Source organism: Theropithecus gelada, chromosome 11 (assembly GCF_003255815.1).
Source record: "Theropithecus gelada isolate Dixy chromosome 11, Tgel_1.0, whole genome shotgun sequence".
In the NCBI taxonomy this organism is placed as follows: domain Eukaryota; kingdom Metazoa; phylum Chordata; class Mammalia; order Primates; family Cercopithecidae; genus Theropithecus; species Theropithecus gelada.
The window spans coordinates 30,636,068-30,654,696 of NC_037679.1; the positions used below are offsets into that span (position 1 = coordinate 30,636,068).

General features: G+C 37.7%; 1 protein-coding gene across 1 annotated transcript in view; it reads right to left on the reverse strand.

The window, feature by feature from the left end:
* Positions 1-11,947: 11,947 nt before the first annotated feature.
* ZFC3H1 (zinc finger C3H1-type containing) overlaps positions 11,948-18,629 on the reverse strand; it is a 56,127-nt gene continuing 49,445 nt past the window's right edge. The window contains exons 28-35 of the mRNA XM_025401735.1: positions 17,557-17,667; positions 17,187-17,291; positions 16,888-17,053; positions 15,685-15,785; positions 14,132-14,233; positions 13,410-13,449; positions 13,046-13,108; positions 11,948-12,916 (exon numbers count right to left, since the gene is read on the reverse strand). Coding sequence (XP_025257520.1) covers positions 12,779-12,916; positions 13,046-13,108; positions 13,410-13,449; positions 14,132-14,233; positions 15,685-15,785; positions 16,888-17,053; positions 17,187-17,291; positions 17,557-17,667 — 826 coding nt within the window. The 3' untranslated portion in view covers positions 11,948-12,778. The remainder of the gene's footprint in view (positions 12,917-13,045; positions 13,109-13,409; positions 13,450-14,131; positions 14,234-15,684; positions 15,786-16,887; positions 17,054-17,186; positions 17,292-17,556; positions 17,668-18,629) is intronic.

Genomic DNA, 18,629 nt, shown 5'->3' on the forward strand with positions numbered 1-18,629 from the left:
AGATAGAAGGTACCATCTATGAAGAATGGGCCCTCAGCAGACACCAACTCTGCCAGCTCATAGATCTTGGAATTCCCAACCTCCAGAACTGTGAGAAATAAATGTTGTTTATAAGTCACCTAGTTTATGGTATTTTTGGTATAGCATCTTGAATGAACTAAGACACCAATTAACTGTAAAAATAAAAAAACAGTAATATACGTCATGGAGATATATTAATTATGCGAAAGGTTGTATTTTCATTGGAGTACTATGCTGTTCCTGTATACCTGATACTTATCTAACTTATCAAATTTTAAATCTCCATTTCATAGTAAGAAAATGATCTTGCTTGATATTCTGGTTAAAACTTGCTAACCACTGAGAGGTTTATTGGAAGCAACAACAAGAAGGTGACCCACAAAAAAGAAAAAGAAATACTTGTACTTTTTACCCAAGCCTTTTGTCCTAACAAGAGCAGAATTGGCCCTCTGGGGTACAGAGGGGCCTTTGATCTAAAGTGGACCAAATGTCATTGCTTCAGATTAACATAATTTTATTTGCCAACATAACTTTATTTCCCAATGGCAAAATAAGAATTCCTGGTATGTTGTTTTGTTACAATAATTAGATAAAGATTGTTTAGCTGATTTTACACTCTGCAATCTCTGGAATATTCAGAGATTTTTCTCTGAATACCTTTGTAATAGAAGGAAATTTAAATATTTTTAATGTATGACTGGAGCGATCTATCCCAGCCAAATTTCAGTGGAGATTGACAACTCTTCTATACAATTTATTTTTCTAATTTTAAGAGTTTATGGACCGTAGGATGTACAGTGTGTTGGGCTGGTTATGTGCATGGTTAAGTATGGAGAATTGCAGAGAGTAAAGCTGCACACAGCTGATTAAGAAGCATCAGGATAAAGAGAAATGGATGCAAGCCTATTGATAAAAGGAGTTATCCCAACATTTGGTTAAACACATCACTCATTGCTTCTTTGGCTCTAGACCAAAAAAAAAACAAAAAACAAAAAACAAAAAACCAAGTTTTGACATGGGAAAGTCAGTATGCCTAGTAGATATGACCTGTTTCAAAGAGTTAGTCTGACCACTCTCCAGCAAAACATCCTTCCCCAATGTTGATACAATTATGAATTAAAGAACTGATGAGACTACTCTGCATTAAATTTTTTTGAAATGTAAAGGCAGTCTCAACCAAATAGGTGCTCTTTGCTTTCATACTCCCCTATTTCCCCCATCCAAGCAAGATTAAAATCCATTTCTGATTGGATCAGCAGCCCTAGAAGTAATGTGAATATGGGTGTGAGATCTGCAAGTCACTCATTGTTTCACTCCGTCCTCTCCATAGAGACTAAAGAGGCTCCCAGCTGTATAAGCTGCACCTGGAGCTATTGATGAGTCTGGTTGCACAAAGCAAAGTGCTTTTCCCATCACTGTAGTAGCCAGGCTCCAAGACAACCTCCCAGTGATCTTCATTCACTGGTGTTCACACCATTGTGTAATCCCCTCCCATACTGTATTAGGTAGGTTTGGTTTGTGTGACTAACAGCATATGGCAGAAGTGATAGTATGTTGATATGGTTAGGTTTTGTGTCCCCACCCAAATCTCATCTTGAATCGTAATCCCCATAATTCCATGTCAAGGAGGCGACCAGGTAGAGGTAATTGAATCACGGGGGCCATTTCCTCCATGCTGTTCTCGTGAGAGTGAGTTTTCACAAGATCTGATGTTTTTATAAGGGGCTCTTCCTCCTTTGCTCAGCACTTCTCCTTCCTGTTGCCTTGTGAAGAAGGTGCCTTGCTTCCCCTTCTCCATCTGCCATGATTGTAAGTTTCCTGACGCTTCCCCAACCATGCTGAACTGTGAGTCAATTAAACCTCTTTCCTTTATACATCACCCTGTCTCAGGCAGTTCTTTATAGCAGTGTGAAAATGGATTAATACTTGTCATTTCCAGGATTAGGTTATCAGACCAAAGTTTCTGTTTTTTTCCTCTCTCAGCACACTAAATTTGAGCAAAACTAGTTGTCCTGCCATGAAACCACTCGAGCAGCCTAGGGAGACATCTATATGGTGACAAACTGAGGCCTGCAAACAACTGTATGAGCAATCTTGGAAATAGATCCTTCAGCCCCAGTGGAACCTCAGATGACTGACTGAAGCCCCAGCCTATAGCTTGATTCAACTTCACAAGTGACCCTTAGCCAAATCACTCAGCTAAGCACAGATACTGTGACACATGTTTGTTATTTTAGGTGGGTAAGTTTTGGGATAGTTATGCAGCAATAGATAACTAATACTGTGGGTAAGCAAGGAGTTATAGTTCACTTAAATTTCAAGAGCACTTCAATATTTAAAACTTAGGAAGCCAGAAGTATTCCTTAGCATCAGTTTTGGAGGAAAGAGCATTGATAAGGATGAAAATTAGTGGTTAGTTTTGTGTTTCTGAAACCTGGCAGGCACACACTGCATAATGAAACAGTAAGCCTAAAGAAAACTATGCAACTTGTTGCTACTGTATCACAGATATTGAAACAGATGTCCCAGTGATTTGGGACCACATTTCTTCATTCTTTTGCATTTTAAACAATGGAAATCCATGCATTGCTCTCTAGCCTGGAGCAGTGCTTCTCAAATTTTAATGCGCATGAGATCACCTTGGGATCTTATTAAAATGCAGATTCTGATTCAGTGGGTCTGGGTAGGGCCTGAGATTCTGCATTTCTAACGAGCTTCCAGATGACCCTGATGCTGTAGATCCAGAACTACACTGAGCAGCAAAGGCCTAGATCACTGTAGTCTTTTTAGCACATTCCCTACACCAGGGAATCTCCAACGGAAAAAGCCGTATTCTCTTTTCATCTCTTTGCAAGTGCCATCCCATCCATCAATACTAGTTTCCAAACCTTTACTAGAACTTTCTTTCACCAAATAACGGTTCAAACTCAATTATTCCACTTTTGGTCTCTACTTGTTCTTCTTCCTCTAGTGAAAAGTTTTATCAAGCAATGAGACCCCACCACCACTAATAAGTTGTTTTATTCCTTTTTTTTTTTTTTTTTTTTTTTTTACAGAGTCTTGCTCTGTCACTCAGGCTGGACTATAGTGGCACAATCTTGGCTCACTTCAATTTCTGCCTCTTGAGTTCAAGCGATTCTCCCACCTCAGCCTCCTGAGTAGGTGGGACTACAGGCGCAAGCCGCCATGCCCGGCCAATTTTTGTATTTTTAGTAGAGACGAGGTTTCACCACGTTGGTCAGGCTGGCCTCGAACTCTTGATCTCAAGTGGTCCACCCACCTCAGCCTCCCAAAGTGCTGAGATTACAGGCATGAGTCACTGCACCTGCCCACCCTTTTCTTATTATTATGAAACACTGCCCTAACCCACATTTCCAAGCCTTCTATCCTCAAATAGCTTCTACTATCACACATCTCTTATGGCTAAGCCCTTTACTAGTATGCTCTTATTTTATCCTGACAACTTCAGGTGAAATAAGCACTAGTACTAATCCCATCTTAAAAATGAAGAAATGTTGACTTAAGAATTGTTAAGTGAACTTTCTCCTAATCATACAGCCAAGTTTTCAATCCAAGGAAAATCCAAAAAGAATTTAAGCACTATGGCTATATTTATTTCCCTCCTGAAACTTCTCAGCCCTACCCCCTACATATCTAAATATGCAATTCTCTCACTTCCATACCTCTCAACTTAGATCACAATTCATACAATTCTAAGAACTTACACCATCTTTTGTCCTGATTGTCCAATGACTTAATCAGTGATGTTACATTCTGCAGGCATACACCCACAAATGTTTAAATTTAGTGTTTTCAGAGGACAAGAACCTATACTGAGTCTTAGAAGCTCGATTTTTAGTTTTTAAATTTTTCTTAGAGACAAAGTCTCATTATGTTACCCAGGCTAGAGTGCAGTGGCTATTTACAGATGTGATCGTGGCACACTGCCTCCTTGAATTGGGCTCAAATGATCCTCCCACCTTAGCCTCCTGAGTAGCTGGAACTATAGGTGTGAAACACTGTGCAAAGCCAGGTCAATTTTTCAAATGGGGAGAAGAGGTAGTCAATGAGAATGAAAACATTTAAATGCCTGAAGAATTCAGCGTTATCTGATTTCAGACACAACAAATTCTGCTATTACCAAGAATGTCTTTCCTCAGCTCTTGGCTCTGCTTTCCTCTTGGGCCTCACTTCCAGGGGGCTCTAACAGTGCTGTGTCAAGGCAACTACCCACTGTTCCAGGCTTACATTCCCCTAACTTAGTGTAGCTTAGTAACAAAAAGAAAGTGCCTCTTTCTCAATAATTCCCTCAAAGTTCTCAGGATTGCTTCTCAGTGGACCAGTTTTACTCTAGGGGATTTTTAGGTTGCAAATTAAGGGCACGCACTCGGAAGTCAACTTCCTGGGTTTGTCATTTACTATCTTTGTGACCTGGCTGAGTTAATTAATTTCTCATGACTCAATTTACATTTGTAAAATGGAGATTACAGCAATATCTCATAGGGTTGTTGTGAAAATGTAAATAAATATTCCTTGAGCACTTACAATGGTGTGACAGACTAAAATCTCAACAAAGTGTTAGTTGTTATTAAATGACCGTTTATTAAATTTCCAGACCAGCTAGGTCTGGGAAATGTGATTTTAGCTTCCCTCTTCCAAACTCAAGATTATAGAGTAGAATTAGAGAACTAGAAGAGATTTTACAGGTTCACTATTTAAAACTTTTTTAGGCCTCCAAAAAAGCTAGGTTGAAGCCACTAACTCCACTCTATAGTTTGTTTACTCCACTTGATGGTAGTGTGGCACATATTTAGTTGTTCCTCAGATACGTATTCCCTTTCATATTTGAATTTATGTGGTCCACGGAGCTACTCAAAATAACGACTACATTGCCCAGCCTCCCTGCAGTGGCCATGTCTACGTTCTGAACAATCGGACAAAAGCAAATGTGGCATGTTCAGCTTCTGAGTCCTCTTAAGAAAGGAGGCGGGTCTTGCTTCCCTTCATTTTTCCTTCCTGCTAAATAGAATGTGAACAAAAGAGCTTGGGTGTGGAGCAACCATCTAGAATCATCAGGACCACCAGCCCACGTGGTGCTGTTGTGCAATTTGGAAAAACGCCAACCCTCCCCATAGAGCTTGGGTTCTTAATGATCCCTTTGTGTGGATTTTTAAAAGGCCACCATTCCTCCATGCTGACTCAACTGGTGCCTTAGGTGCTTTGGAATTAATTTCATCCCCTGCTAGTTCAGCCTTTGGCCATGTGTCCTTGCACAGGACATGACTAACACAACCATATGTAGCACCCCTTTTGGGAAAGGAGGTCACACAGGACAAACAGGTGCCTAGGTCTCTGTTACAGTGGAGTATCATACAGTCAGCCCTGGTCCACCCTACTGAAACTTTGAAACCACTGCTATTTTCATCTGTCAATTCTAATATAGAAAGCGTCATTCACATTAAATTGTAAGCCTTGGATTTTACTACTGGCTATTTTGACTCACATCCTTTCCTCTCCACCCCCAAATTAGATATTACTTTTATTTAGAACAGTATTAATCACCAAGTGAACACTACCAATTACCCCTTGTTCTGCATTCTCTGATTTTTCTTTTCATCACTGGGCCAGAGCTTCAGCCAAATTTGGTCTAATTATGGTTTAAAAAACCCAGCAATTCTTTTCTCTTAAAAGTATGTTCCTGGATTATTATCTTATATGCAAACTCTATGCAAGTCCTCTTGCCTGGTTAGGTCATTTTATGACTGCTGCCTACAAAATAAGTAAACTTAATTGGTCAACACTCTCATGTTCTTTTATAGGCAACTACAAAAAAGTGTGGAAAGTGGCTTCGATTATTAAGATACTCTCTACACTTAAATTCTGAGTACTGAATTAAGGGGTAGTTTTTATCCTCTATTTCACCACAAAGGGAATACAGCCAACATGCTGAGAATCCTGAGAACGGAAAACAGGAGCAGACTAAATTTTGATTCCTTTTGACTTTAAAACCTAAAGACCTTGTTTTTAAAGAGATGGGGTTTCTTTATATTGCCCAGAATGGTCTCAAACTCCTAAACTTGAGATCGTCTTAACTTGGCTTCCCAAAGTCCTAGGATTACAGGCATGAGCCACCACGCCTGTCTCAAGACCATCTCTTTCTTTTTTTTTTGAGACAGAGTCTTGCTCTGTCGCCCAGGCTGAAGTGCAGTGGCCTGATCTTGGCTCACTGCAAGCTCCGCCTCCTGGGTTCACGCCATTCTCCTGCCTCAGCCTCCCGAGTAGCTGGGACTACAGGCGCCCGCCACCAAGTTGGCTAACTTTTTTGTATTTTTAGTAGAGACGGGGTTTCACCACGTTAGCCAGGATGGTCTCGATCTCCTGACCTCGTGATCCGCCTGCCTTAGCAGGTGCTGGGCAGCTGCTAAGTGCCTCCCAAAGTGCTGGGATTACAGGCGTGAGCCGCCGCGTCCAGCCAAGACCATCTCTTAATTGATATTTTTATCTGTTATTTTGGTAATGCCAGGAATGAGCCACTGAATTTAGACAGCAGCTTTTTTTTTTTTTTAGAGACATGGTCTCACTGTTTCCCAGGCTGGTCTCAAGCAATCCTCCTGTCTTGGCCTCCCGAAGTGCAGGTATTACAGGCCTGAGCCACGGTACCTGGCCTACACTACAATTTTCTGCTGTCTCTCTTGCAAACAGCAACTAATTCATGCTTGAGCATTGGTAGAGTTATATGCTCTTTATCAAGTGACAGCAATGAAATTCTGTCCAGGGCTGGGCATGGTGCCTCACACCTGTAATCCCAATACTTTGGAAGGCCTAGGCAGTTAGACTGCTTGAGCTCAGGAGTTCAAGACCAGCCTAGCCAATACAGTGAAACCCTGTCTCTACAAAAAATACCCAAAAAAAAAAAAAAAAAGAAAAGAAAAAAGCCAAGCACGGTAGTGTGTGCCTGTGATCCCAGCTACTCATGAGGCTGAGGTGGGAGGATCACTTGAGCCCAGGAGGTTGGGGCTGCAGTGAGCCATGACTGCACCATTGCACTCCAACCTGGGTAAGAGACCCTGTCTCAAAAAAAAATTTAAAAAAAAAAGAAGAAAAGAAATTAGGTCCAGAGGAAGCAAACTATTATTTTGTAGCATCTCTGCTTTCAAAATTTTGGAACATGATTCTAAACTCAAAATACTTCTCATTTTTTTTTTAAAGGTAATTCCTATTATTTGATCTCAACACCCCTGAGGTAAGTACACATCATTCCCCATTTTAATGCAGAAAAAGAGACAGGGGACAGTGAAATGGCCTGTCACAATTACATAGCTAGTTTATGGTAGAGCTGAATCTAATACCCAGATCTTTTAGATACACACTTTTTCATCACTCACATTGGTTCACACTTCTCCATTTCCTGAAACTATTTCTTTGTAGCTCCATTTCAAACAGTATGAAATGTCAAATCTATCTCCTGGCAATCTCATAAATTTCACTGTATAATGTGCCAAGTTGAGTGTTTGTTTTGGCCTTGGCAGCATATGCCCTGATTATGTCCACTAATGCAAACAGCTCACCAGTCTGTCATTCTTCCTAATTGATTCAGCTCCTTTAGACTGCTGGCTATCATTCTCTTTCATATGGCTTACTTTTGCTAGGTAAGAACTTTTGCAATCAAGCTGCTTGATTGACCAAACAATATTGTAAACCTACCTTTGATTTCAACGGACTTGATAATCAGTCTTGAGATTTTCAGATTCCCAAAAGGCAAATGTATATACTTTTTAAGAAAGGCTATGCAAATAGTTTTCATGTTTAAATTTAAAATTTTACTTAATTCATAGAAGACAGCCCTTGAAAAATCGTATTTGTTTATAGTTTGAAAATTTATTATATAGTCTTGCAAAAGTAAAATATTCATGTTACTCTATGGTAATTGAAATACAATTAACTCACATACTCTTAACGTTCTATTCACTGTTTTGTATTGTTTTATTCTTACACTGGAGGGAAAATTCAAATCAATCACAGCACCCACCACTTAAGAGTAGTAATGGCTTCAGATACTCTGGAACTTCTGCCTTCCATTAAACTAGGAAGCACACATTCCTCTAAGTTTAAACTTTTTTTTTGGTTATTGTTGTTCCTCAACGGAATCATTTTATTCCTGGCTTTAATTAGCTTTACATTGGTTGAAAACATTTCTGGTATTGGGTCATATGGAAAAACCAGTTTAAAGCAGTGAAGACACTTCGGGCCACTTTTTTTTTTTTTGAGATGGAGTCTCGCTCTGTCGCCCAGGCTGGAGTGCAGCGGCGCAATCTCAGCTCACTGCAAGCTCCCCCTCCCAGGTTCACACCATTCTCCCGCCTCAGCCTACCGAGTAGCTGAGACTACAGGTGCCCGCCACCACGCCCAGCTAATTTACATTTTTAGTAGAGACGGGGTGACGGGGTTTCACCATGTTAGCCAGGATGGTCTCTATGGTCTCTATCTCCTCACCTCGTGATCCGTCAACCTCGTGATCTGCCCGCCTCGGTCTCCCAAAGTGCTGGGATTACAGAAGTAAGCCACCACCCCCGGCCCACTTTGGGTAGTTCTATATAAACAGAAAAATAACCATGACTCTTAAAACGTAATGGCTCAACACCATAGGAAAGGTTTAAAAAAAAGTAATGGAAAACCATGTAGACTGGAATTGAAATAGTGCTCTGCAAGTTGTAGATAATAAATGTTGCAAGTGACATTTTATTCATGCATTACCCAAGAAGTTAGAGAGAGGGAAAAAAGTAAAAGCTAGTAGCAGCAGCTGCAATTACAATCAGACTTTGAAAATCAATGCTGTTTAAACTGGGTCTTCTAATAGGATTACTCCTAGTCACTCATGCTCATGTGGGTTTTGAAGCACAGGATGCCCCAAAGGCACTCTCTTCTGAACAGTTAGGCTGCTATGGAGTTTTACACATCTGTTACTATGTTTAATGAATTTTCAGTTGTGAATGAATTTGGAAAGTTAAAGCTTTTCAGAAAGTTTTTAAAAAATGCACAGGTTTCCAAATGTGCAGATAGAAGTGACACGATTTTTGAAATTATTATTGGTCTCAACTTTTCCTCCATTTTTTCCCTTAGCTCAGTGATTAACTTCCATTCAGGAAGCCTTTCCCAACTTCTAACTCAAGTTAGGATAGATACCCTTTGGAGATGCTTCCTTGGCATACGTTCCTCTTCTGTTAGAACGTAAAAGGGGATCCCTTTTCTCTGTATTGACAATGCCTAGCACAGAGCTCAAATGGATTCTGAAATGAAAAAATGCCTGATTCTCTTCATGAGGCTTCTGAAAAACATGTTGTGGGGTCCCTCTTTTGAAGGTCACCAAATGAGAAGTGGAGACAATCTCTATATCCATCTTACCATTTGTGGAAGACAGAGGCAAGTTTCCATTATCTACCTCAAAGATGTCAGAAAAAATTGAAAAACCTTTTCACATTTATCATAATCTAAATCAGGTAGTACTGAAAAAGTAGTGAGGAAGGTTATGTGAATGAGAGTGGAAGACGGGAATGAGGACAGGATGGAACAGCATGTCCTGAGGTAGCTGTTCACCGCCCCTCTCCCCAATAGTGAAACATGCAACTGAGGAACACCTGTAGAAAGGGGGCATTCTGGTGGCATATGGAATAAACTCCTCTACCCCCAAAAAAGACGAAAGAAAGAAAAAGCTCTTTTTCAGTTTGACTCTACCACCTACATTAAGAAGCATCACAGCTTGGAAAGATATAGTCCTAATTTTAAACAAAAAAGAAACAATATCAGAAATGTTCATCAGAAGCTTGCCTTTTCTTGACCAGCTCTTGTTCAAAATGTTCTGTATAATTACTGTTAATATGCACTGAAGGGCAATGACACACCTGCAGGCATAATCCTGAAACCTGAAAGGTCACTAAAATTGTATTTCCCCATTCTTCCCTCACATTAATGTTAACATACAGACATGAAAGCAGACTTGAGGAAATTAGGACTTATCTGTGAACACATGACAGCTTTAACCAAGAATATTGGCCCTGCTTTGTATTCTAGCCACATGTTCCTACCTTTTCAACAACCTTGAAAAATAAATATTTGAACTACAATCTTCAATAAAGTCCCTCTACATTTGTTGTCAGTCTTAATCACTTTTTTCTTGTCTGCTTAGTGCCTTTAGCTCTTAGATGTTGCACCTGGAGATTCTTGCTTACTTTATGATGTAGGTTTATACACCCTTTAATTGAAAGCAAACCGCCTTAGATAATTGAGTGAAAAACAACGTTACAAGGTCCACTTTCCGTTAAAAGGCAAATAGAAATATTAGGCTGTTCTCTAAAATGAACAAAAACACATAAAAATACATCACAATCTACCACTCCATTTCCTTTATCAGAGATAAAATCCCACAGCCTAAAAAGGCCTCTTTTGTTAGCATGTTTTGTCCCCCAGCAGGGGTGGCAGATACAAGGGACTGCAGTTCTCAATGACTAGTCTTTTCTCTGTCCAAAAGAAAGACTTTAGTCACACAGTATGTTAAATATTTTTATATTCATGTTTCTGCAATAACCATAAAAACTTTAACCCAAATTTGCTTAATACTTTAATTATCATGTACTGAAAGCACTTCATTAAAAAAAAAAAAGTAAAACTGATAACGGAAGGATGACAGGAACATATACCTCACCCTTAAGCAGTGTGTGTGATTTTTTTTTAATGTGAAGGTTAAAGTGAGTTTATAAACTGACAGGAAGAAAAGATGATACGAGAATTTATCTTTAAGGCAATATCATTTGTGTAAGATACCTTTAAATAGCAATCACAATGGATCAAAGAAGAAACAGGGCCTATTCCTACATGACTGTGCAGAACATGTGAATGGCCATCCCTAGAGTTGTCAGTGTACAGCCTCCATGGATGGACCCTGTGACTGCATGCACTGAGTGGAATTCTACATACACCAATGCAAAGAACTCATTAAAAAAAAAAAGGGACAGATAAAACAGTTACTGCTGATGGAACTGTTAATGCAACAAAAGTTCAAGCTTAGCACTGTCTCCTAAAAACTACTGAGACATTTCAGTTAACATTAAAAACTGTTACACTATGGAGGCACACACTGGAAATATTTTACTAAGCACCTAACAACTGTTTTCAAAAAATCAGAGCAGGAAAAGCTTTCAAAGTTATATCAAGTTAAATGCATACAGTGAGTAGATAGATATCTATTCCTCCAGGATTACTATCTTCCACCCACATTTTTTTGGTTTTAGGGAAAAACCAGTAAGCCTCCAGCTTTCTTTTTGATTAAACGAAAGACACTAGACAAATGGATTCCATTCTTGACCCCATCAAACAGCACTTACTAGCCAAATCGCCCTGTCTGGTAAAATATGGTTCTATTTTTAGTGAGCATTATACAAATGTAAACATGTACAAGTTTGCCGGTATTTCATGGGGTTGCTGCTCTGCCTCTAACAGTTCAAGTGCAAGTTGTTAAGACCAGACTTGTGGTGGTGTGTGTGTGTCATTAACATTTTTCTTGCCAAGGTTAAAACAACCAAATATAAACTGAAAACAAAATAAAAAGCAAGGTCTCCTTTGCATTCAATCACACTAATATTCAACATAAGATGGCATGTCACTAGGCAAATCATTCAAACTACAGTTGGGAGGCACCTTCTAAACACTGTGAATTTGAGAACAAGGAATTTAATGGTAGTGCAAACCTCTCTGTTCACTGTCCTCACAACAGTATCCATCTTCTCATGAATTAAGAAATCATTAAATTTTTTTTTTTAATGAGAAAGCAGTTTCAAGATAAAAAAGTACTGCTATAAGTTATGGTAAATATCTTTATCTCCGACTTCGACCCTTTCCCACCAGTGTGAAAAGTGAATAAAGACAGCAAGAGTTTTTAGAAAGTTAACTTATATTAAAAAAGTATATAAACAATTTTAATACTACAAAGTAGTATTTCAATACAAAGCAGTTCAAATATTAACTGTTCTTTAAACTGTTAAACTTTATTATAAATTAAAATTTCTTTACAAAAAAATTGCACATAATATTTGACCACTCTTAGGTTCTGATGCACTGGCATTTGCAATAGTTTCTTTAATCTTCAAGTTAAACAGTCTCGGCAAGGAGTCCAGAACGTAGAAAGGGCAATAAACAACCCTGATAGAGCATTCAAGTGCAACTAGCAGACTTGTGGCCATGGCAGTTACACTTTCCTTAAGATGGACTGCTATAGTTTTAAATCCTGAAATGAAGAATCTCAAAAAAATTTAAAAAGGAAAAACTAAAAGGGACTGCCTGCTTTTTTACTGTAAACACAGCCCTGGATATTAAATCCCAAACAGGAATCTCTCAGGCATCAGAGAGTGTCAAGTGAATCAGGAATAACACAAAATAAAGGAATGGGGGAGAAAATAAAAAACAAAAACAAGGCAAAATTAAAATAAATGTCAGTCACTTTGAGGAACTATACTTACGTATATGATGTTATGAGAATCTGGCAGGGCCTAGAAGCAGGCCAAACAGGAAGTTCATTTATCCAACCGAAGAGGATCATGTTCATTGCTTCCGGTTTTGAGGACAGGGTATTGTAGGGAACTTGATATGATCAATAATGCTTGTCTGCCTTACACAGACCTTAGCCAGGGATCAGCCTAATCTTGAAGAATCATTCAAATAATTTTGGCAATTATTATAAGGACTTAGAACTGACTGCACCCAGTGTTCAGTGATTCTTGCTTTCTGTTTTGTTACTGTTTAAATTTAAGAGCTCATTTAGGCTGACTCCAATCTCTTGGCACTTGGAAACTAGTTTTCTCAGGTTATCAGTTTTACCTCCTTCTGATGCTTCAAACAAGAGTTGCTGTAAAAGACAGGGAAGCATAGAAGTAAGACTTAGCTAGAGTTTGAGCATTACCACATCAATGGATATGGCACATGCAGAAAATTTACAGGAAAACATCAAGATAAAATAAAAGATAAAAAGCATTACATCTTTCCACAGTGATGCACAAAGAGGTAACTTCTGTAAGGCTCTCTGATATAAACGGTGGACCTGTAAGATAGATATACACACAATTCCATCAGAAAACATAATGAAAAACACCTTCATAATTCTATCTGTTTAAAGAATGGTAATTCACAGTAACATCTGAGACAAAATGGTTATGCTGAGTTTTGGAGTTTCCAAATATTTGGTGCTCTTAAAATGTTAACTACTTTTGTTTCCCCACCTGGTTCCTAGTGTGCATGAAATGTTAACTTCTGTGCTTTAATTCTTTTAAATTGAGAAGTCAACAAAAGGGACAGAAAAACTTTTTTACAAGTGACCCATCTGATATTCAACCATGGCTTACCTCTCTTTGTCCCTTTAGAACAATCTCAGCAGCAATGGCTCTAAGGAAAAAAAAAAAAAAAAAGGAATACAGAAAAAGGAAAAGAAAAATTTATATATCTTTGAACAAAATGAAACACCACCACTGGCAGAATACTGACTGTGGGAATCTGAGTACAAAACTTCCTGAAAGTTAACAGGCTAAACTTCCAAGGAGGAAAACCTATAGTGAAAAGAAAAATTCAACAATTTTTATCAACTTTACAAGAAAAAAGCAGACCAGTGTTTTGAACATAAATAACGTTCACGGGAGGAAAAAAAAACAAAAACAAAAACAAAACACCTCATAATTACTAGTCAAAAATACCTAGCACTAACACCTTTAAAAGAAAGAAGAAATCAGACTATAACAGGGTAGACACACCACATTTCAAAAGAGGCGGTCTTAAAATGACTGTAGCAGATTTGTTTGATAACAGTACTGTTACTTAAATGTTCTCCTTCAAAGAAAATTAAAAGTCTATGCTTTTTGCTTTTAGAGGCAATTCTTAATGAGTACTCACTCTCATTAAACCTCAGTAAATGCTAAAAACAAATCTAAATTAAGAATAGCAATCTGTCCACGAAAAAAAGAAAAAAAAAATACATATATATATAGATGTCATTTCAGATTTTACCTGCCTGGAGCAAACCTTATAAATAAAAGCAATAGCTATAAAAACATGTACATGATTGTTGCATTACATTTTCCAGGTGGCCAGGCATGTTGGGATATTATATGTAAACATCTTGGCTTGAAGTTTCAGAATCTGAACATTGCTTTCTTCCCATTCATGTTGAAGTAACCTGTAAAGTACATTCAGGAAAATGAACAAAGCATTGCAGTGTAGGGAACCCCAAATGTGCTCTATGAGCACAATGATTAAGTATAAATCTTGATTAGTTAAATTCCATAAAGGCTACCCAGCAAATATTTCAGAATGTCTCTTACAAAAATTACCCTGGGACAGGAATGTGCAAACTATGAAGAGGTCAAGTCAAGATCTATGCTCATCTTACCAAACTACACTAAGGTGCATGTATTTCTATAGGACATAAAAGCATTCCCTCCAAATAAGAGTCCCTATTTCCCATCCCAATTTTTTTTTTTAAACTAATGGCTTGATACTAATGCAATTTCCTGGTATTTTTCTTTCTTAGAGTATGATCAATCTTGAATATTTCTTGAACTAAAATGCATGTATAGTAACCATTAAAGTTCTCTATTCTCCTGGAAAAAAAGAACAGGGACGACCAGAGGAAATAAGTGTCAAAACACAGAGGTAGGGATTTACCAACAAAATAAACAAGTAAACTACCTACATTCTAAAATGCCTATCACAATAGAAAATTATGTCAAAATATGACCACATTTTCTATTTCACATTTTATCAAAGGTGTTTCATAATTAACATTTCTGTAATGAGCTTCTACAGATTGGCAGGCTTGCTAAGAAAATTGTAAAATACTACCATTATGTTTGTCTCAACTGTAGTTTTTAAACTTTTATATGATTTTGCCCAAATACATGCTAAATGAAATGTAAATCCTTTAAAACATAAGGGAACATTTTATAAATATTTTAGGTATCTTATGATCCATAAAACGATAAGATACAACTGATGCAGTGGGAATGACTGTACAAGTGGAGGCCAATGCATTAGCGTGCAGGGTACCCTTTTGAATTAAAAAGCATAATTCTTGTGGATGAAAGTGGGTTTGCTGTATCAGAGCAGAGAAAGTACAAAGAAAGGCTGAGAAATCTCGTTCTGATTGAATATATGAAATCCCTAATCAGTGCTTCAAAAATGTGGTGTGAGGGCTCAAGGTCAGGAATCTACATTTTAAATGAGCATCCCAGGAGATTCTAATGTTTGCCAATATTTGAGAGCAACTGACCTAGGTGAAAATATGAAAGCCTCTTAAATAATATTTCCTTGCCATGGAAAACAAGCTTACCGCTTATAATGCACATGCTAAGGACAGATGGTGTGTGTTTAGGGAACACAGATGAACTTTACTTGAATGGAATTATTTGCCCCCCTTGTAACTTGAAGTTTTCTGAAGCGACCAGAATTTTTACACTGACTTTTGAACGAATAGCTAAATATTGGCTTAACAACTCTGAAATTAAGTAGTATATATTCATGAGGACATAATGGAACAACAGACTATTTTTATCAAGTTTTCAAGAATAATTTTATATGAAGAGCCTATTCCATTAGGCAGAGAACCAAAAGAATGTTACTTTTTCTTACCTCAATGCAAGTCCAGAATTAGCTGGCATAATTGAACAAAACCGTTCCAAGGTTTTGGAATGCTGGGTCTTTGGAACACAGCTCAAATAAAAGAAAATAACCTGTAAAGGTTGAGGGGGGCGAAAAATGAATGCAGCCAAAATGTGAAATCCAATTACCTATGTGTTTTAACACGAAAACCAAAATGGTCTTTAAGATATGAATGTATAAATTATAGTAATGTATGATGTTGTGAGTTACAGTTCCTACCATTAATTTTATTAGTGACTTTCCAAATACGAATTAGGAAATATGGTCTAGTGATGAGAACCATGGGCAGAACACTGACAAGAAGCCAGGAGTCCGGGTTTTCATTCCTGAGTCTACCTTTACTTGCTGTATAGCTCGGCAAGTCATAGGGCTAATAATACCTGCCACATCTTGCTCATGGAATGCCCGTGTGTAAATGACTTAATGTCCATAAAGTGGTTTGAGATCCTGGGATAAAGAATGGCATAGAAGTACAAGCATAATAATTGGTTATCCTGATTAGCAACAAAACCACCCCACCAAAAATAAATAAATAAAACATATATATGTTTTAGTCTACAATAAGCTTTAGCAAGGAGCTTTTTATCCTATAATGCGCTGAATAAAAGTAGTGCCTGAAAAAAAATTTTTTAAAAAGGTAATCACAAAACTGTATCTTTAGATTCTACTTTTAGAATTATAAGCAGCACCTAATCTTAAACTTTCTTATGCCTTATGTATAGCTATATTTGCTTGACAAAATATTTACAAGAAGAGCAGCTACAACATATAAGCCCATTCTTACTTATTTTGAAGTTACTAAATTTTTCATTCAGTAGAATTTTCAACTACTCAAGCAAAACATTACAGGTATTACAATAGAATCTTTGATTTGATGTTTTTTCATAACATGTTTCATTTTCATTAATATTAATTACACCTTAATATCCCTATTTTGCTTCCAATGTTAAATTTTCATAACTATAACATAATAATTAATGCACATTTTAATTGAGCCTCAAAGGGTTCTATTGATAGACTCTAAATAGATAAGAAACATGGTCAAGAATAATAGTGAATGTTAAGAAAGTAGTCCTAGAAAAAGCTCTCTTGATATAAAACAGGAGTTTTGCTATCATTTTTAAAGTCTTTGTTTTATACAAACATCTAAAGAAAAAAGTTTTGAGTTCTTACCCTATTATGAAATTCATAGTTGGACCAGTAATCAGCACTGCTAAAAGGAATGGGGTATCGGGCAGGGACTGTAACCAAACATCTATTCACTAAATCAGTAAAAAATTTGAATTCTTGAACTTTGTTTCTGGATCCAGCAGCTCTATTATTCGCAAAGACAAGATAACTGCCAAAAGAAAAATATTGTAATTTAGAATAACTAAGCCAGTAGTTCTCTCACCAAGAAAGCTGGTCATACCTTTCCCAACCATACCCCTTTATCCCCAAATCCCATTCTTATCAAGAAAAATTAAACTTACTCCATCCATATCTTCTGTACTATATCACACCTCATGGCCACCCCTAATGCTGCCTCATATGCCTCCACTGTCTCTTTAATACTTGATTGAAGAGGATGACAAAGGCTGTTTAAAAAATGAAGGAAAACATGTCTATCATTCAATTCTATCAGGTGAAGGAATGACAAAGGATTTTAAACATTACAGATGTTATTACAATAGAATCCTTCTTTTGATCTTTCTTCTCTAGTATATAGTAAACCTTAGCATCTCTTCAATTGTGCTTCAATGACTTTAACATCAAGTTAATTATAACAAACACAGTGTAATTCAATAATAAACAGCAAATGCAGGCCTAGTATGCAATATCTCTCCACAGTGGATGTCTCACCAGTAAATCAGCCACAAATAAGGAACTTGGTGGTTAAACATATCATCCTCAAAATTCCCTTTACATAAACGAGATGGAATGTCAATTGGTCCTGGAATATTTAAAAGATACCTGAAAAAAAACCAAGTATTGTTTTAAATTACACCTATACACACATGAATTACACACATATTTTTTAAAATCGTTAGTTTCACTTAAATTTCATTTAAATATTTTTTAGAAAGCAACGAGACTTTCTTTTCATATGCATACCATACCTGTTTGGTCACATCTCTAGGATTACACGTTACTCACAATGTTTTTTGTGTGTGTTTGTTTTTGAGACGAGTCTCGCTCTGTCGCCCAGGCTGGAGTGCAGTGGCACAATCTCGGCTCATTGCAGCCTCCACTTCCCAGGTTCAGGTGATTCTCATGTCTTAGCTTCCCGAGTAGCTGGGACTACAGGCATGCAGCACCATGCCCAGCTAATTTTTGTATTTGTAATAGAGACAGTGTTTCGCCATGTTGGCCAGGCTGGTCTTGAACTCCAGGCTTCAAGTAATTCACATGCCTCAACCTCCCAAAGTGCTGGGATTATAGGCATGAGCCACTGTGCCTGGCCACAATTTTATTATTTTATACCTATATGAAAAACTCTCCTCCTAAAATGAATTTTTTATTCTATCCCCAAGATTAAATGAAACCCCATAATCCTCTAATTAAACCTAGTTTAAAAAGAACAAATGAGTCTACCAAGTATCTGAAATTTTCCAATGAAATCTGTACTTTCTTGTTAAAAAAAGATTTACAAGGCCTGGGGCTGTGGCTCACACCCGTAATCCCAGCACTTAGGGAGGCCAAGGTAGGTGGATCACTTAAGGTCAGGAGTTCAAGATCAGCCTGGCTAACAACTTGGATGAAACTCCAAGATCTCTACAAAAAATACAAAAATTAGCCAGGCGTGGTGGTGCATGCCTGTAGTCCCAGCTACTCCCGGACTGAGGTGGGAGAATAGCTTGAACTCAGGAGGCAGAGATTGCAGTGAGCTGAGATCACAACACTGTGCTCCAGCCCATGTTAAAGAGTGAGACCCT